This window comes from Podarcis raffonei, chromosome 1 (assembly GCF_027172205.1).
Source record: "Podarcis raffonei isolate rPodRaf1 chromosome 1, rPodRaf1.pri, whole genome shotgun sequence".
Lineage (NCBI taxonomy): Eukaryota > Metazoa > Chordata > Lepidosauria > Squamata > Lacertidae > Podarcis > Podarcis raffonei.
The window spans coordinates 93,247,409-93,266,830 of NC_070602.1; the positions used below are offsets into that span (position 1 = coordinate 93,247,409).

The following is a 19,422-nucleotide window of genomic DNA, read 5'->3' on the forward strand; positions in this document are numbered from 1 at the left end:
TAACTAGTATTCTTCTTTTCTTGTTTAAGTAGTTCTTTCAATCACTACTGAAATGCTTGAAGTTAATGTACATTTTCTTGTCTTTTGCATGTTTATTTATCTTGCAAATCTGTGGCCCCTGGAAGAATATCACATGGGTAAGAGTTCCCCATTTGTGCCTGCTGGCCCAAAGGTTGAATTTTGGGTGTACCAGGGGCTGAGTCACAAAATGGCTCCCTCCCATTGTGAGAGGGAAATCATCACCATCACACGACAAAAGACTGAAGCCCTCCCTTTATGGTCTTGTTTGCTAATTAACATCATATTAAAATGTGTACCCATTTTAGGAATTGTACGCTATTACTCTTCAGCATTTTCACTTTTAAAATTAGTTACTCCACCCTCCTTTAAAAACAGCAAAGCCATGTTAGCAGGCAGGAAAATCTCACCTACTCCCCAAAACTGGTCAAGGAAAGATCTTTAAAACAAATGAACAAAAAAACAACACCACAGTAACCATTTAATTAGCATATAGAATTTTATTTCCTTTTAAGTCACATTTAACAATTTGCTGATGAATATACTTTAACCTTGCCAGTTTAGTGGCAGCAGCAAGCTAATAGAATCTGTTGCCTCATGCCACATTACATTGTGATATGTGCCATAGAGTGAAGCAAAAAATACACACAAAATGTACTGTGATGCCTTCAGGCTGGTGTTAAATGGAAAGAAAGAAAGAAAATATTGCTCAACCATTTGATTTTCAAGAGGGGGAGACCGATCAAAGACATAGTTTTAATAGCCACTTGGTTTCCAGATTTTGTTCCTTTTCTTGTGGGACAACGATGCTCCAAATATTCAAAATAGGACACAAACTGCAACCTTTAAAAAAAGTAATAAACTTGGGTTGAACACTATACTTCAGTCTGCAGATGGCATTTATCTTAAGTTTTACTCTGAGCAGACTCACTGAAATCAGCTAACGTAACTAATTAAGAAAATTTAGTATGGCCCTGAACTCACAAAATGCTGAACCATTTTTATTGGTTTGCTTTTACTTAAGAATCTTCACAATGCAGAGAAAGAAGGCAAAACATAGCCCAGTTCTGCAAAGGTGAGAAAAACTAAACTTGGTTGCACCCAGTTATGCTGCAAGTGGTAGCAGTAGCAGTAAGCACACAAGAGAGGGAAAAGTGTTTAACATCCTAATCATGCACGCTTCTACTTAAAACCGACACCAAGTGACTTCAGCAGAACTTTGAAAATCAAGGTCCGCTGCAATCAATGGGGCTGGGCTCCATGAAATGTGGTTTGGTCTATAGCAGCTGTGTGACACTTGTAGCCCTTGATACGTTAAACTCCAACTCCCTTCAACATGGCAAACTATCATGGTTGATGGAAACTGTACATCTCATGGGCCACAGGTTCCCTACCCCTGGAATGACAGCTTTACTTAACAGCACTGCAACAGATTTTTAGGAAGTTATTCAACAAGTTATGCAATTCAGAATTTTGTACTGGATAAGCAGAAAAAAGCACTCATAAGCTAAATCCAATTGGCACATCTTTGGACTGGTACAGATTCTGGACAGTCAACTGGAAGAGCACTCATTCAATTCCTTTCGCCTTCAGTTCTTCTCGAACACGTTTCAGGTAATCTGGATCGGGGTAGCCAAAACTAGGAGAGAAAGAGTTTTGTTTGTAAACCAAGCAATTCCCCAATGAAGAGAGGTTGTTGTCTTAATATATCTATCAAAATACTGTGTACTCAAATATTGGAGAAACAGCGTGCTGACACCACGGTGGCCCAAGAAAAAGAACTCTGCAGGAATCTTCAGTTATTTTGAGGTGAGGATTTGAATGTAACATTTGCGCCTTGGCTTTATGAATACTTAACATGTACACAACATGCGCCTCATAGAAGAAGAGAAGAAGAGTTTGGATTTGATATCCCGCTTTATCACTACCCTAAAGAGTCTCAAAGTTGCTAACATTCTCCTTTCCCTTCCTCCCCCACAACAAACACTCTGTGAGGTGAGTGGGGCTGAGAGACTTCAGAGAAGTGTGACTGGCCCAAGGTCACCCAGCAGCTGCATGTGGAGGAGCGGAGACGCGAACCCGGTTCCCCAGATTACAAGACTACCGCTCTTAACCACTACACCACACTGGCTCTCTCATAGGGGATGTGTTAAGCTGGGGTGAATGACAGCTTGCTGCTTCAGCAGCTTTCCGCTCTCTTGATGGCCTTGAGTGCAGGAGGCCTATAGGGAGTTGACTCCTAGCCAAGTGGTAGGAAGTTGAAGTAGACTGGGCCCAGGGCTAGACACAGGACTGGATTATTGTGATTATTCAAAATACTCAAATGCTATGTACATTATATATACTACTGCAGTTTGAGAACATGGCATGCCTCCTGAGCATGCAATTAACAGACAAAACCTGACTTTGCTGTTTGGATCATGCAAAACAAATATCTGCAGCTAAGATTGTGAAATGTGAAAAAAATGTCAGATCACTGTCCAAAACACTTCTTCCAAAATGGTTCCTACACTTGAGTGAATTTGCATCCAACAAAATCAAAGCTAGAATGAGATTACATTGAGAAATGCATCATTGGCACTTAGAACAAACAAATACAACACACCTGCTTGCCCCTCCATAACAGTTAGTTTTGTGGTGAATGTCATTCCAGGTAACAACATTTTTTACACCGGTTGTACGTGACTCGCCAACTGTGAAAATCAACTTTTGATCAAAGGCCTTCTGAAGCAACTTCAAAATTTCTCTTCCTTCTGGGTTATCAGGTAAATATGCTGTCCGATGTGCACCGATGAATGGTCTTCCAGGGTTTGGGTGGCCTTCCTGCAATGCAAAGGTATTAAAATAGGCAAAGCGTTATACTTGACTTGTATGAAGCACAGCAAATGTCAGGGAAGCACTTCTGCTGGATCCCAAGTGTTTATCTAATCCAGCATCTTGTTTCCAACAGTGGTCAGCCAAATGGTTTTGGCAAGGCTCCCAAGGATGGCATAAACAAACGGAAGGAAGCCATCTTCTGTGATTCAGAGGAATCCTGAGAGTACCATTTAGCTTCCATAGCTAACAGACTTCTTGTCACCACACCTTGAGGTAGTGACTCTGAGCATTTAATTTTGTTGAGCTAAAGAATTACTTTACATACATACATACATACATACATACATACATACATACATACTTACATACTTACATACTTACATACAAAAGTTACAATACATTTTCAATCAATATATCCTCTCTACAGACACCTCTGTGATGATGGTGGAATTAAAATATCCCCCTGTTCATCAATAAAAGAGAAAAAGGGAGACCAGATTGTGTCATATGTATCTTTTTTGGAGATGCCTTTGATTATTCGCTAATGGTATGTGCTCCATCAGAACGCCTCACATAATTACTTTCTTGTGCCCCAAACTCCTGTCACAATCAGCGTCATTGGGTGCAACCTTCCCATGTTTGTGACAAAAATTTTGTTTACACCATTCATAATTCCACATGCCTCTACCCCAGAGAAGGGCAATCTGTGGCTGTTGGCCTAATTTCATTTAAGTGGCAAGGATGGACAAATGGGAAATGGCAGGTTGTCCAGAAAGGAATGTGGCCCTTAAATTACCCCAGAAAAAGGTTCCCAACCCATACCATAGAAGGAAGATGGGGAAATCCAGCCAGATGGGCAGGGTATAAATAATAATAATTTATATTATTTATATTATTTATATTATTATTATTATTATTATGCCTGAATGGCTGGGCTGAATGGAACTGCTGGGAGTTGCAGTCCAAACCATCAGGAGGGCAATAGGCTTAGCCCTATGGTTAAGTGAGACAAACCATTCAAGTGGAAAAGAGAACAAATGTTCCTGATGCAAGAAAGGATGTATGTGGAATAATGGCAGATTCTGCAACTGGGGTAATTTAAGCTCCATCCTGTTTATGGCTCTGCTGCTCTCGCCTTCTGGAACTCCCAAACCCCGTCCCAACAGTATGTCACTAGTACAAGTTTTGCCTGTGCATGCAGCAATATAAAGTTTTCCTAAAAGGATATTATGAGCAGATATAAGGTGGGGCTGCTCACACTCTCTCATGCCATTCCAATCCCTCTTCAGCCCCCAAAGTGTTCCTTGCGACTTACCATTTGAATGCCATCAGGTATGTTATATGAAATTTGGATGGTACCATATCCATCATAACCAGGAAGCGACGCTCGAGATTTCTGGATGTTCATTGTCCCTGGTGGTTGGTTTCCTTCCACCTTCCCATAGGCCACATTACACACAGGGCAAACAGGCTTGTATTTCAAGGCCTGCTCAATGCACTCAGTACAAAACTCATGCTTGCATTTGGGCAGCACTTTCTTCTGGTGGATTGTGTCCATGCAAATGGTGCACACATCCTCTTGTTTGACTTTCATTTCCTTTGACTCCTTTTGCTCCCTGGGAGGAGGGGAGTGCATTTTGGGGCCCCCGTTTTGCTCCAAATAGGCACCTTTAGTTTCTCTAGAGCTGGAACTAGGACCTATACTTCCTACAGGTGGATTAACATCAGTTTCCAGAAACCTCATGATGTGCTTTTCAACAGAAAGCACATGCTCTGGAATACCAAACAGAATTAGATTATTTTTCTTTGATATACGAATTGATACTCTGGGATTTTCTTTTTGCAGTGCTGAAAAGAACGTGTCTAGTTTTCTTTTCTGGTCCTCAAGAAGATTCAAGGGGATGACTCTTTCTATGGGCTGGGCTGAAATCATCTGATAAAAATGGACAAAGCTCTCATAGGCTTGTAAAGATGAATGTGAGTCTGGATACTTCCTATGCTTAAAGAAAACATATGCTTTCTGCATGCTAAGAACAAACTTTTTCTGTGACTCAGTATTGTACATCCGGTTTATAGATTCAATTTCTTTATCCAATTCTGGTTCCAAGAATTTAAATGTCTTAAGATCAAATCCGGTGTCAGTTTTCGAAGGGTAAGCTTCAGATTTTTTTACCAACTCTCCTGCCTCTAATTCTCCTATTGCCCCTTTAGCAGCTGAAATCTCCTTTGCAGGGCCACGGAGAATCAATGCATTTCCCTCTGTTTTAACAAGGACGCTCTTGAAATTGAGGTTTAAAATCTGCTGTGCTTTAGCCATCTGGTGGCTGTCAGCAAAAGACATTCTCTCCTGTTTCAGATCTGCGGCCACCTTCTGAAACGCTGTTTCAAAATTATGCTGAGCTTTCTCTAGGAGGCTAGGGTCCCCAACAGAAGAGAAGTGTATAGAAGCCAACCCATTTCCACATTCTTGACTAGTCAGCTTTACACTGAACTTCTGCTCCAGTTCATCAACTTGTTCCTTGCAGGCCTGGCTGAAGTATTCAAAGATAGCTGAAGGAACCTTGCTATCATACACATCTACATCATTCTTCCTTCCTTCCTTCCAATCATCCATGGGCATCTCTCTCATAGTTTTTGGCTCTTTAGGGTGTGAAAATTCATTGCTGCGGTGGTGAGGGCCTCCAAGGAGCTTCTCAAAATAACGGTGTAACTTCTCAATGTCACCATAATCTCCTGATACCTTTTCTATGCCAGTCTGTCCTGAGCGCACATCTATTTTTAAGGTGGGACAGATAGTTGTCACCTGACTTCTCTGCTCTTTTGTGAGCAATTCAGTATTCAAAGTGGCAGATACGCTAGGAAAGATCTGAAAACAAGAAAAAAAAAGAGAGAAAATTGGTTTTATTAACACACATGCATACAGGGCTTCTCCAAATGCCCTATGTATTGAACATCCATCCCAATTTGCTTGTACAAGACTTACATGGAAGTTAGATTGTTCAATAAAGACAAAAAAAAAAAATCATTCTGATTTGTTTGTGGGAAGGTTATATGACAATTAGCATTTATTCTTATTTGCTTGTGCGGTATTTATACCTTTCCCAGTTTTTCCTTCTTTTATTCAATGTTCAACTGCCTGATATTAATGATTCAGTTATTATCAAATAAATGGGTAAAAACAGCCAATTGAAGAAAACAGTAAAGATGGAGTTAACCAGTATTGGAAGAGGAGGGGCGCAGCTTAGGCGTTCTGAAGTTCTAGGCCTTGGTGGATTCTTACCTTTCTGGTCATGCTTTCCAGATCACCTGCATATTTTTCAGTCAGCTTTTGCTCTCCAAAATCATTTGGAAGGGGCAGAGTGCTTGAAGCAGAAAGCGAGCCGGCTGCTGAGCTCTTCAAATAATTTGCAAGTGATGTTTCTGTCATATCCATCATTGACACCTCAGAATCTGGAAGGATATTTATCTTTACAGATCTTCCAGAAACTTCTATGAAATGAGGTCCATGTCTCTTCACTTGTTGCTTCACTAAATTGATTCAAATAAGAAACATATGTTATTGCTATTTTGCTTATAATGATACTATGTCACATTTTTGCATTAAGATATCTCAAAGCAGCTTACACGATCAATGTAAAAGATATGTATAATATATCTGTTTTGGTGATATTCATATTGCAAGCCTAAGAAAATTTAATTCTGAAGCCACAGTTACACCAGGTCATATTTGATCCCACATAAGCCAGAGTAACTCAGTCAAAGCCAAACTCCCTCTTACTCTTCAGAATCTCCCATTTTCTGTCCTAAGACAACTTCCCAGGCAATAGACAAATCTCGACCTGGCTGACAGGATTTGCTGTGACTAGTCCCATTTTGAACACAGCTATATGGAAGCGAGTGATGTTGCTTAATTTCCAAAACAAGAGAAGGCAGCTAGATTGCAGCCTCCCATTTCAAAAACCTTCCTCACCCCCTTTTCCTAAGTGTTTGGCAGCTAGTTGAAACAGTCCAGTGATGAGGGAAAGGCACTCTGCATATACTCCATTATTTCAAGACGTTGGCTTCATTTTCTTTCACTTCAAGGTATTTCCATAAGATCCCCGGCCTAATCACTTATTATTATTATTATTATTATTATTATTATTATTATTATTAATACTTATACATCACACAAACAAGCATTGAATAAAACAAGCAAACAATACAAAACAGGAAAAAATGCAAAAACAAAATTACAAGGATGTAAACATAATAACATAATCTGCAATCAAAAATACAAAACATTGTGCTCTTCCAAAAAAGGGAAATAACGAAAAACACCACCAAAAAAAGAAGAAAAGGGAAAAAGGAAAAAAGAAATTGACTTCCAACTAACTCCATGTGGATCTTTATTCCTCATATCACTGGTTGTCTGTAATGATTAAATTTTTGGAGAATTATTCTAATTACCTGTGAGATTTTCATTCTAAACTAAGCCAAGTATGAATCTGGGAATTGGTTCTCTTCATATAATTTATAAAGACTTCCCACTCTCTCCTTATTTTCTCATTAGAATAATTTCTTATTAAACTCGTAAGTTTGGTCAAATGACAGTTTAAAAAACCCATTCTTCTTTTCTTGGTGTTATGTTACTTTTCCAATGTTCCTAATCATTTCTCTAAATGTGCTTGCCAACTTCTCCCTCCCTGCTTTTTGGCAGGGCTCCAGGGCATTTAACAGTTAAGCCAGGGATCTAACTCCTTTTCCAGGGATCTAACAGGTGAAGCTTAACCCCAGTATAGAAACCATAGCTGTCAACCGTCCCTTATGTGGCGGGAAACTCCCTTAGCGCCGTTTCCTGCTGCTGTCCCGGATTGATGATGTCCCTTAAGTTTCCCGGGTTTCAATCTCTCCCGGCTCGGGAGGGAAGCAGCGGCTAGGGGTTCTCCGCCTCGAGAGAGCGCACGCACAAGCTGCCACATCTCCATCTCTCCCTTTTCCCCCTCAGGGGCGCGTCGTGAGGAGATGGGTGGCGGCGGGCAGGCAGGCAGCCCCTTTCTTGAGAGACTCCTGCCGCAGTGCCAGGGGAAGCCAGAGGCGGCAGCGGCCTGAGGGAGGAGGAAGAGGAGGGGATGGGGAGGGACGCAGAAGGGTAGCGCTTCAGCGGCTGCCGCGGCGCCGCAACCGCCTCATGCCAGGCTCGCGGGCGAGAATCTCTCTCCCTCCCTCTCAGGCGGGGAAGGACCGATGGAACTCCTCGTGCCAGGACAACGGCAGCCCCGACGTGCTGCTTAGCATACCCTCCAACCAGTGCAGCATCTTAATATAGTGATTTCCCCCCTCTGCATCCCTTTCACAACTCTATTTTTATAAATCATTTGTCCATCCATAGTTCAAATTTTTACTAAAAGTTTTCTGTCAATCCTACCAATGCATGTAACTCTTTACAATAGCTTTTCAAATAGATTATAAACTTTCCCCATTCTTTATTAAAGAGGTCCTCTTCTTGGTTTCTAATTCTGCCTGTAAGCTTTGCCATCTCGACGTCGTTCATCAGTTTTATCTGACCCTCTTCTTTGGTCTGAGTTGTAGTCCAACCCCCTGCAAAACACAGTCAGTGGCAGCAAAAGCAGCATGGCTCCATGAGTGCCGGATTGATGTATAAGCTAAGCAAAATTCCTTATTTTGGCTGCTGATCCCTTATTTTCGAGACTGCTGGCCCCTTATTTTCAAATCTGTAAGTTGACAGCTATGATAGAAACTCGAGAGATAGGGAAAGCTTTATCCGCAAAATTTCTGCCTGTCGTGCAGCTGTTGGATGGATCAGGATGAATTGGGGGAGGGGGGGTGGCGTGGAAGGAAATAACAGACGAAGCATGGCGAAAAGGGGAATTCATACTAAGGGCAAAAAGGAAGAGAAAGCTGGAAACTCAAGGGAGCTAGGCGAAAGTGGAAACTCCTTCCCTCTAGACATTTATGCCAACTTTGCTACAGGGAAAGGCCATGCCCAAATGCTTGGAGCCAAGTAACTGTACACCGCCCCGTCGGGGCCTCTGAAGCCTCCAGTTACCTTCCTCCGACAGGAACTGCACCGAATAGACGTCCCGTTCACGATCCAGAACTCGCACTTTGCATTCGCCGCCCCCGGAGCGTTTCCGGGATTGGAAGTAGACTTGCAACTTGAACTCGGGCCTCTCCAAACGCTTCTCTTCAGGAAAGAGAGAGAGCTGCACGAAGAGCGGAGCAGGAGCGCCGGCCATGGCGGACCAAAGCAGGGGGGGGCGAGGCTCGGACTTTCACTTTCGGTTCTTCGCCAACTCCCTCGGAGGCGAGCCTGCCTCCTCCTCCTCCTTTCGGGCGCGCCGGAATCCGCCGCTCGGCTCCAGGCTGCGTCGCCGCAGCGCCTCCTGCCGGCCCATCCCTGGGAGCCCAGAAGCGCGGCGGGTTACGGAGGAGGCAGGTTGGCTGCTTTTCCGGGAAGGCTGACTCGCCGCTTGCCGAGCGATGGGCAGAAGCTCAACCGGTGAGGCGGGCCCGGCTCAAAATGCTTGTACACTTGTACGAGAGCGGAGGAAATGGGTGACATGAGATGCCCGAGCTCAGGGCTCGTGCCCAAGGCGAGACGTCTCGTCCTTCGTGACTTCGTTCATTGAATTGCTCCTTAGTACCTCTACTTTCTCGTCTCGAAATTGCTGAAGCGAATTAAGGTGCAATCCTACACTCACTTATTTAGGGAAAAGCGCCACTGAACTCTGCAGGAGCTTACAAGTAGATATGTATAGGGTTGCACTAGCATACCCTCCAACATTTCTCCCATTCCATTTCTCCCATTCCATCATGATCATTTTACTATTTATACCCCCCCCCATATCTGACTGGGTTGCCCCAGCCACTCAGGGCAGCTTCCAATTTGAATAAAAACATAATAAAACGTTAAACATTTTTAAAAACTTCCCTATACAGTACAGGATTGCCTTCAGACAGCTCAGGGGTCGGATAACTCCCAACATTTCTCCAATTAAAATAGGGACATCCTAAGGAAAAGTGGGACATTCCAGGATCAAATCAGAAACCGGGACGGCTTCTTTAAATCAAGGATGTCCCTGGGAAATAGGGACACTTGGAGGGTGTGCACTATAATTCCCGCCACTTAAATCTAGCGTCGTATAGTGGTGGTAAAAGGGCATGGGTGGGAATGCAAAATAATAGAATCTAAGAACTTTAACGTTGGACGGGACTCCATGGATCATCTAGTCCAACCCCCTTGTAGGAATATGCAGCTGTGTACGGATCGAACCTGCAACTTTGGCATTATCAGCAGCACATTCTATCAGGCAGGCCACCATTCTAGCTGGTGACCATGAAAGGGTGTTAAAACTGTAAGGTATTTTTATTTGCCCTGATCCTTGCGGTTTAGGATAGGAATCTTAGGCCAACCATATTTCCATAGTGGGATGGTTCGCTTTTAATTCTATTCAACACCTTCCAAATTAGTGTGGATTAAATTTTAGCCAGGCAGCTCAGTCCTAAACATGTTTACTAAGGTGTAAATCCCTTATGACATGAAGTAACATGGTTTCTTGGAGATGACAAATACGTATCACTTGGAGCCTTTGGGCAAGTTAGTTGGGAGCCCAGAGGACAGGACTATTGAATACTGTTAAGAGTGGGGGGTTGGGGGAAGTTGGCTGTGTGCAGAGACCCTTCTAATCCCTGGATCCTAATACAGTCAAACCTCAGTTCCTGAACGGCTCAATTTTGGAACGTTTTTGGCTCCCGAAACCCCGGGAGTAAATGCTCAGGTTTTTGAATGTTTTTTGGAAGCCAAATGTCCGATGTGGCTTTCGCTTGAGTGCAGAAAGCTCTAGCAACCAATTGGAAGCTGCACCTTGGTTGTCAAACATTTCAGAAGCCCAATGGACTTCTGGAACGGATTACCTGAGGTTTGACTGTAGATGTAAGCATTTTTTTAAAATCAGGGTTGGGGAGCCTATGGCCTTCTAGATGTTCTTAGACTCCAGTTCCCATCAGCCCCAGCCAACATGGCGGATGGCTTGGAGTGAGGAGAGCTGTGGGCCGCAGGATCCCCATCCCTGCTTTAAAGGACAAGAAGATTGTGATCTGGGAAGCAACTTGACAATGGGGTTGAAGTTCCAGCAGGGGTCTCCATGGCAACCAAACCAGAGGATTCCAAGGCAGGCCAGTGTGGCAAATGCAGCTCCTTGCTGCTTACCCTAGCCTAGGCCAATGGAAAATGGAGGAGCAAAGCAGCAACATCTAAGAGGGGACAAAAAAGAGGAAATTCAAGATGGGGAACATGATGAAATTGTTGGTAAGTCAACACAAAAGAAAAAAAGGACTGAAACACAGGTTTTGAGTTGTTGAAGTGCGTTGAGTGGAAATGACCAGGCTGGGGGAAGGGGAGCAGGACATTATTTTTTTATTAAACGTGAAAGAAACAAGTTGCTCTGAGGCCTACCTCAGGTTCAGAATATAAACATGACACATGAACAAAACCCCAAATGTCCAGTAATCCCTTCAGCACCTAATTCCACTTTGGAATGAAATGAGAAGCTGGAGGATTGATCTTTACTGGCATATAGTGCATACAGTGACTTCAATCCCAGTCTTACTTAACCTGGGAGTAAGACCTATTGAATACAATAGGATTTATTTCTGAGTAGACAGGGTTAGTCATCCAGCCAGCTGGAGTGACTAGTATAGTCCCTGAGGTATGGTCTGAAGGCAAACCACATAGGGACCCGATCAGCATTGGCATTCTGCTGGCTCTTGAAGACGACACACCTGTTTAGCCAAGCATTCCCCTGAATTTGAACTTATTCATATAGTTGTTTAAATTGCTCTTCTAATTGTTATACTGTTTAATGGGCTGGTTTCTTGTACATTTTAATTATGGATGCTTTTAATACAGTTTATTACCGTAATTTATTGTATTGTGAATGTGAGCTGACAGCTTTGTTTTATGTTTTGTTTTTCCTTTTCTGTGCTTTCTCTTTAATAAATTTGGAACAATAATCATTAAAAATGGATTCCCGTAATGCTTTAATGGAACTGATTTATAGTGTATTTTAATTACATATGGGTTTTATAATTGGTTTTATACTTGTAAACTGCTTAGAAGCCATTCTGGCATGTAAGCAGCATATTAAAATAAAATATGTTGAAGCCAAGCAGCTCTGGGTTTAGTCAGTGCCTGGATGGGGTACCACACATGTATGCTGCCTTGGCTTCCATGATGAAAGAACTGCACGGTATAAATGTAAGTACAGTAATTAATAGCATTAGCAATATAATACTGTTTTTATTGAATTATTTTCACAGAGGGTGAAGTAGGGCTTTATGAATGAGGATCACAGTCCACAAACATTAACTTCTGGGACATTTGCCAAAGTAATTTTGATTTCGTTTTTTGTTTTTGTTTTTACAGACTTCCAGTTCCGAGACTCCACAAAATGACAATGCAGGTAGATAGTTCACTTGATACCTTTCATTGCAGATCAAGTATAGGTAGTGGGGAATCCTCCAGGGGTTGCGGGCTCCGTGTTAACTACCCCTGGGATAGTGATTATAAATAGGTTTCTGCTTTTCAGAAGTTGCAGGGGAAAGCCTACGGGACACAGGGATCGAGTTTCTCTCCAGATTCCTATACTGCAGGGTTTCTTGTACTTTGATTCACCTTCTTCATCTCTTCATCTGTCCTTCTATTCATGTGGAGCTGTGCATGCATAGTCTGCATATTGGGTGAGGGTGTGTGTGTGGATTATAGCCAATATCCGCTTCTCGGCAGCTTCCCCAATTACTGTAAAACCGGCATAGCAACAAGTCACATTTTGTGATGTGATGCTGGAGAATAATTGCTCTAGGCGTTATACTCTCTCAACAACTTTTCTATAGGGGCCGTTAGATACGTAGCATTATTTAAAGAGATCAACATTTCTATTGGTCAGTTAGGTTGAGAGGGCATTTTGCAGTTATAATATATTGACAAGTAATTTTATTTTCCTGAGCCATTTTGGTGTGGGGGTGAACAGAGAAATCTAAAACATGTGCAGGTAGAAAGGTTTTATGTAAACCCTCACCCATAACACCACAAAATATGTACTTTGTTTTGTTCCCCCTAGAGATCAGAATGCCAATAGATGAGGAAATGCTATCCATTCCAATCAGCAACAATGTTTATGCAATTCTTAAGAGGAGAGAGAATTACCTGTGTAGTCTGCTCGAAAAGAAGTTTGGCTGCATAACTGTCCTCAAGAGCATCAGGAATCCCACCGAAGTGTATAGGAAAAGCCTGAAGGAAGGAATTGAAGTTTCTGTCTGGGTAGATGATCTTACAAGGCATGAGGCTGATGCTTTGGTGAATGCAGCCAACGAATACCTGCATCACTTTGGAGGCCTTGCATTTGCCCTCCTGAAAGCTGGAGGGCCAGAAATTGAAGAGCACTGCAAGCATTTCATTGAAAAGAATGGACCGCTCAGCGCTGGCCAGATTGCAGTCACTAGTGGAGGAAGACTCCATTGTAAGCAAGTCATCCATGCAGTGGGTCCAAGATGGTCGGAGGAGCAGAGGGAGGAATGTTGCCTCAAGCTTGAAGCAGCCATCATCAATATTCTGAAATATGTCAATGCTCCAGAAAACAATATCAAGTCCGTGGCCATTCCTGCCCTCAGCTCTGGAATCTTCAACTTCCCGCAGGATTTATGTGTTCAAGTCATCGTACGGACTATAAAGAATTTTATTCAGTTAGCTCCGTTATTTGGTTACTTGCAAGAAATCCACCTCGTGAACATTGATGAGACCACAGCTGAAGTCATGAAAAGGGCGTGCGAAGAGTTGCTAGGCACCAACGATGTTGTGCCTCTGGCGGGAGCAGCAGACTCCATCACAGTCAATGATCTCTGTCTCCAGATTAAAAAAGGGAACATAGAAGCACAGCAAGTAGGTTACCGTATTCTTACAGTTGATATGGAGAGGGTGAATATTCATTACTTTCCCCATTAATTGGGTTTTTCAATGCTCACAAGTACCAGACGAGCAGTATTGTGTGAAAACACATTACAGAACATCAGTGATAAAAACAGAATAAAAAACATACTGACAGACAGCCTAATAATAAAATAGTCATCATAATAACAGTCCCCTCCCCCACACTTTCACATGCCATAGATTATTTAATAGCCATAGGCCTGGGTAAAGAGGAATGTTTTTGCCTGGCACCTAAAAACATGTAGTGATGGCGCCAGGCAAGCCTCTCTGGGGAGAGCATTCCACATTCGGGGAGCTACCACATTCCCCAGAGAACCATGCATGTAGAAATCATGCATAGATTCAAAATGAAATCGTTTCTGATTCTTACATCATTCTCTTCCAGGCTGCCATTATTATTAGCTCTGTGACTGTGCAAGATGATCTCTCTCAAGGAACCATCTCAAGAGCAATCCTCGAAAAGGCAGGTCCAGCTATGCAGGAGCAATTTCTCTCTGAGTTACAGAGACTTCCAGCAGATAACCTGAAACTCATATTCACAAAAGGGTGCAATATTGACTGTGAGTTTGTGCTCCATGTGGTATGGCCATCTTGCAGTGAATGCAACGCACAGGAGGTGATGGCTTTTTTTCTATTAGCTTTCCATTTCACTGAATGGGGGGTGGGAATCACCATTATAACTACTTTCCTCCTCCAACAGGCACTAAAAGCTGCAGTTTCTAAAAGTCTTCTCAAGGCTCAAGAGCAGCAGTCCTCATCCGTTTGTTTTCCTCTCCTTGGGATTGAAGATTTACACATGCCAAAGGATGAAGTGGTAGAGATTATGGTGGAGGAAATAATACACTTTGCGGAGGAATATCCTGGGAAGAAGCCTGAGGTATTCATTGTGGTTCCTCCAGATGACAGTGATGTTTATGAGGTGAGGTTCTGAATGCTCATGGCAAGTAGCTAAAGATTGGCCATCTAATACAGTGGCCATCTAATACATACGCTTCAGGTTACAGACTCCACTAACCCAGAAATATTACCTCAGGTTAAGAACTTTGCTTCAGGATGAGAACAGAAATTGTGCTCCGGTGGTGCAGCGGCAGCGGGAGGCCCCATTAGCTAAAGTGGTACCTCAGGTTAAGAACAGTTTCAGGTTAAGAACGGACCTCTAGAACGAATTAAGTTCTTAACCCAAGGTACCACTGTAAATGCATCTCTCTAAAACATTTTTCTATAGTTTTATCACTGGTTTCCACATACTGGTGCCCTCCAAATATTTTGGAATACAGCACAACTGTGGTCAGCTCCAGCCAGGATGGCAAAGGTCAAAGATGATGAGAGCTATTGTCCAACAACATACAGATGGTACTAGATTGGAGAAGCCTGGGTTATCACTTGAGATAGGCACAATGCTCAGTTTAATATGGGAACTCTCACTACTGCCCATTATACTCATTGTGTGGGATTTTACTGCCTCAGGTCTAATCTTGAATGTGGATATGAAGTAAATGGTGATGGGTTTAGCTTTCTGCAGTGGAAAATGACCATTGTTATTAGATGCTGAAGATTCATAGTGCTTTGTACACTGCGTCCTAAACTGGCACAATAATGCTTAGAACTGAGCCAAAAAAAAAAAGCAGCAATTGTGTGTGTTTTCTCTCTTTTTAAAGGCTTTCTTCACCAAGCTTATGTCAGTCAAAAACAAACTGGAAGAAAAGATGGACTGCAGCAATATGGATGGCATGGGTAATAAATAAATGGGATGGTTAAAACTGGTTGAGATTCTCTGTATATATATATAAAATATATTTTAATGTTTGACCACAAATAGAACATGTCAGGAATATTAGAAAACTAAGTTTTGTGTAGGTTTTAATGAGGGACATGAAAGATGAGTGGAGTTGAAGCAGAGGCGGGGAGAATCAGTAGTTGGTAAGAAATAATTCTAGCAAAGGTTCAATTTAGATTTTAGTAGTGGAACATGGTTTCAAAGTCCACTTTTGGTTTTCTTGTAATTTAAACCAATTAGCCCTGTCAAGCAACAGAAAAATAAATCCCCCCCCCATCATCTATCTGTGTGAGCCCTTCAAATATTTGGCTATCATATCACCTCTTAATTGTCCCTTCTTCATGAGTCATTCACTAACCATTGCAACACCTACCAATAATATTTTTCAGAGGTACAGACTGACATACAAGCCGATGGAGGTTGTGAAAAAAACGGACCATTTGTGGAACTTATTGGACGCAGCCAGGAAACGCTGGAGGCAGCAGAACTGTGGCTCCGAAACATCATACAAGTTGAGGAAAGTCACCGGATCGTTATACAAAATTATAACCTTCTCAACCTTGGTAGTGGTCAGCCAGTTGAGCTGTCTCATCTGCAGCAGCACTTTGGCATAACCATAGTAGAGAGTTTGACCGGGGAGGGTGCAGCCCTCGAGATCGAAGGTTCCCCCCGAGCCGTGATTGATGCAACATTCGCTATCGAATTCATGCTGCAGACTACAGCCAAGCAAGAAATGAAGGCAGACGGTATGTGGGGCTGTATGTACATAAGCACAATGCTGTTATGAAAAATATGTGAACACCTGCTAAGAAAGCATCTGGTGAATAAGTTGGCTTATTGATATCCTTCACCTTATACTAAGGGCAGGCTTCTAGCCTGTACAAAGAACAGTTTGAAACCATACAGGCAGTAGCCTTACTCAGTTGCTCTCCCCACCAGGCCATTTCCATCATGCAAGTGGGTGCAAGGGTGAAACCTTTAACCAAACCCTTCCTATACATCACTGTCACTATTCCTGTACCCACCTGGTCCATTGAAGGCTGAACATTTTTATTTTTATTATTTATTAAATTTGTATACTTTCCACAACACGTTTTGAAAGAGCATCGGATGTCAATCAGGCAAAGTATTTTATTATTATTATTATCAAATTTGGTGAAGAATTTGGCTTTGCATTGGAAAGCCTTTTCAACTCAAGTAGGCTCCGGGATGTGATTTAGAACCCTGAGAAATCACGGTAAGAGGTTACAGGATTGCAGCCTCAAAGGATTTCAGTTGTCGCTGTCAAAGGAAATATTACCACTCTGTGAAGAAGGGGCCCTTATTAAACAATGAACTCATTGTGCTTACTGTTTTTCCATTTTAATAAGCAAATAGAAGACCAGGCATTACCCGTCTCCAGTAAGCTTACAGTTAATTTTCCAATCTGAAAGTTGCACTACTATTTAGTATTTTATTACCTGCATCTAGGACCTTTGAGAGAGGGACGCGGGTGGCGCTGTGGGTTAAACCACAGAGCCTAGGACTTGCTGATCAGAAGGTTGGTGGTTCGAATCCCTGCGACGGGGTGAGCTCCCGTTGCTCAGTCCCTGCTCCTGCCAACCTAGCAGTTTGAAAGCACGTCAAAGTGCAAGTAGATAAATAGGTACCACTCCAGCGGGAAGGTAAACGGCGTTTCCGTGTGCTGCTCTGGTTCGCCAAAAGCGGCTTAGTCATGCTGGCCACATGACCCGGAAGCTGTACGCCGGCTCCCTCGGCCAGTAAAGCGAGATGAACGCTGCAACCCCAGAGTCGGCCAAGACTAGACCTAATGGTCAGGGGTCTCTTTACCTTTACCTTTAGGACCTTTGAGAAACTCTCCTCATCAAGAAGGCTACACAGAAATGGCGAGTAAATACTGTTACCAAGTCACTCCAATAGAGTCATATCTTCAAGAATTCAAGGACAAAGAAAAACAACTTGAAAAAGCTGGCCTCCGGGTTCTGAAGGTAAAGAGATGACCAATGGCAAAGTAATTCTGAAAGAATATTGTGATGTTTTACAAATATCCAAAACCAACAGGAATATAGGAGGGTAAAATCCAAGTCAAACTGATTATTAAAAACTGATAGGTTTTTACCAATATGTGGGTATACTCCTAAATCAAACTCAGACCACATTATTTCATGTAGAGAATAAATTGGAACCGTTTGGTCTTTTTTCATCCTGGATTTTCTATTTTAAAAACAAACAAAAAATGTACTAATAAAAAATGCATTGGAACAGTATGTAATTTTTAGTGTTGCTGCTATTGAGCTGGGCACAACTTACTTTCATTTTCATTGCAGATAGAGAAAATATGCAATCCTCTTTTAGAATCTACCTTCCAAAGGATTAAAATAAAAATTGAAGGAAAAAATGCTGGAATGCCAGTATGCCATAGGCTATACCATCGTGTCCCAGCTCAGTACTGTAGTCTGGTGTGCAAAACGGGATTTCAGAAAACCTACCCCTCCTCCTTACAAGGTAAAGCATGCATATACCCATGAAAAGCAAAAAACCCCCAGAAAATCAGTAGATTATCTTCAAACAATTTGACTGCCATGTTGATGCATTCATCACAGGTGTTCAAGTACATTAATTCAAAGCTTAAAAAGCTAGCTAAATAAAATATAAAATCAAGTGGTACCTATCTGGTTCTTACAATTATCACTTGGCCTCACAGTAAGATTTAGCTTTTCCTCTGTAAACCCTAAACTGATCTAGTTAGACTGCAGTGTCCATTGCTGCCACCAGGGCTGGTGTAGCTAGTGGGCAGTGTGAATCTGTTGCCTCTGGTGGCAAAAGGCTCTGAGGTGGTGCCCAGGTGGGTGCTCTGCCTGCCCAACTGCCTCCACTGCCAGCATCAGGGCAGATTTCACACGAGATCCCACAAGATCTTGTAGTGCGTGCAAAATCTCATCTGAAATCAGTGCCACTGCTCCACCAATAGCGGTGGAGCAGCACTTCCCATCTTGTCTCAAGCAGCAAAATCAGATGTGCTGCTCCCGATTGCCACCATGATTGCAATGTTTGCAATTGTTAAAATAATTCTAATACTAGCAGTTTCCCAGCATGTCCTTAAGGCTTGTTCAGTTATTACTTGGTCCTCTTATTTCCATTCAGGGAGGGAGTGGGAGCAGACCAAGTCATATTCAGAAGCAATTAGTCTTGCATACTGCTACCATAATGAAAACATGTCTCTGTTTAAACCGTCTGTGTTTTGCATTGTTTTCCAGACCAGAAATATGGAGCTGGCATCTACTTTAACAAGAACCCCAGGAACCTTGTAACAGATACCAGGGAAAAATGTGAAATGGACCACTTGATCTGTGTGTTTGAGGCTGAAGTTGTAACAGGCTCGTATACAAGGGGCAATCGAAGCTATGTTGCACCACCATTAATTAGTGCAAGTAGCATGAAACTCTATGACAGTGTTGTTGACGATATTCACAACCCTGAAATCTTCGTCATTTTCAATAGGGAGCAAGCTCTCCCGCTGTATTTGTTGACTTGTTCCCTGCTTTGGAATCCAGTGCAGAAGACCCAGTTGGAACCATCAGCTCAGAATCTATGAGGCCTTAAAGTTCAACACATGATAGGTACTAGGTTCTATGAGTTAGGTTTAAATAATTTATGTATATGGCAGTTCTCCGATGCAGTGAAAAATCTTGCCTTGTTACAATCTTGAAGTAACGTTATTGCTTAATAAGCAATCTCAGCATGGGAAGCTTTAATTTGATTAAAAAGAGAACTGCTGCATTCACAACACAAGTTCTTATATTAAAATGCCAACTTCAAACCA

At 42.4% G+C, this 19,422-nt stretch overlaps 2 protein-coding genes and 1 long non-coding RNA gene across 5 annotated transcripts; 1 reads left to right on the forward strand and 2 right to left on the reverse strand.

Annotated features, from left to right (window-relative positions):
* Positions 1–498: 498 nt before the first annotated feature.
* Positions 499–9,170, reverse strand: DTX3L (deltex E3 ubiquitin ligase 3L). 3 transcript variants are annotated; one of them, XM_053404610.1, is made up of 6 exons: positions 8,885–8,899; positions 6,806–6,940; positions 6,116–6,363; positions 4,151–5,701; positions 2,624–2,841; positions 499–1,657 (listed from the first exon to the last, which is right to left on the reverse strand). In XM_053404610.1, exons 3-6 carry the CDS (start codon positions 6,269–6,271, stop codon positions 1,588–1,590), a joined length of 1,995 nt encoding a protein of 664 aa, XP_053260585.1. In that variant the 5' UTR covers positions 6,272–6,363; positions 6,806–6,940; positions 8,885–8,899; the 3' UTR covers positions 499–1,587. The 3 variants fall into 3 exon arrangements, with proteins under 3 accessions (XP_053260585.1, XP_053260574.1, XP_053260565.1); XM_053404599.1 differs by lacking the exon at positions 6,806–6,940 and having other exon boundaries at positions 2,624–2,837; positions 4,147–5,701; positions 8,885–9,170; XM_053404590.1 differs by lacking the exon at positions 6,806–6,940 and having other exon boundaries at positions 8,885–9,169.
* Positions 9,171–10,987: 1,817 nt separating this feature from the next.
* PARP9 (poly(ADP-ribose) polymerase family member 9) lies at positions 10,988–19,422 on the forward strand. Its single transcript, XM_053404623.1, has 10 exons — positions 10,988–11,146; positions 12,263–12,299; positions 12,957–13,774; positions 14,208–14,438; positions 14,523–14,741; positions 15,481–15,556; positions 15,989–16,345; positions 17,442–17,587; positions 17,927–18,104; positions 18,857–19,422. Exons 1-10 carry the CDS (start codon positions 11,123–11,125, stop codon positions 19,192–19,194), a joined length of 2,424 nt encoding a protein of 807 aa, XP_053260598.1. The 5' UTR covers positions 10,988–11,122; the 3' UTR covers positions 19,195–19,422.
* On the reverse strand, positions 13,554–17,827 carry LOC128421627 (uncharacterized). The gene is made up of 4 exons (XR_008332359.1): positions 17,719–17,827; positions 17,445–17,616; positions 14,193–17,072; positions 13,554–13,734 (listed from the first exon to the last, which is right to left on the reverse strand). It is a non-coding gene; the product is annotated as an uncharacterized LOC128421627 (long non-coding RNA).

Coding starts and splice junctions, on each gene's coding strand:
- DTX3L (XM_053404599.1), bottom strand. CDS start 9,074: ATGGCCGGCGCTCCTGCTCCGCTCTTCGTGCAGCTCTCTCTCTTTCCT. Junction 5,702..6,115: donor TGGAAAGCATGACCAGAAAG/GTAAGAATCCAC, acceptor TCTTGTTTTCAG/ATCTTTCCTAGCGTATCTGC. Junction 1,658..2,623: donor TGTTATGGAGGGGCAAGCAG/GTGTGTTGTATT, acceptor TTTCTCTCCTAG/TTTTGGCTACCCCGATCCAG.
- PARP9 (XM_053404623.1), top strand. CDS start 11,123: ATGGGGAACATGATGAAATTGTTG. Junction 11,147..12,262: donor GGAACATGATGAAATTGTTG/GTAAGTCAACAC, acceptor TTGTTTTTACAG/ACTTCCAGTTCCGAGACTCC. Junction 13,775..14,207: donor GGAACATAGAAGCACAGCAA/GTAGGTTACCGT, acceptor ATTCTCTTCCAG/GCTGCCATTATTATTAGCTC.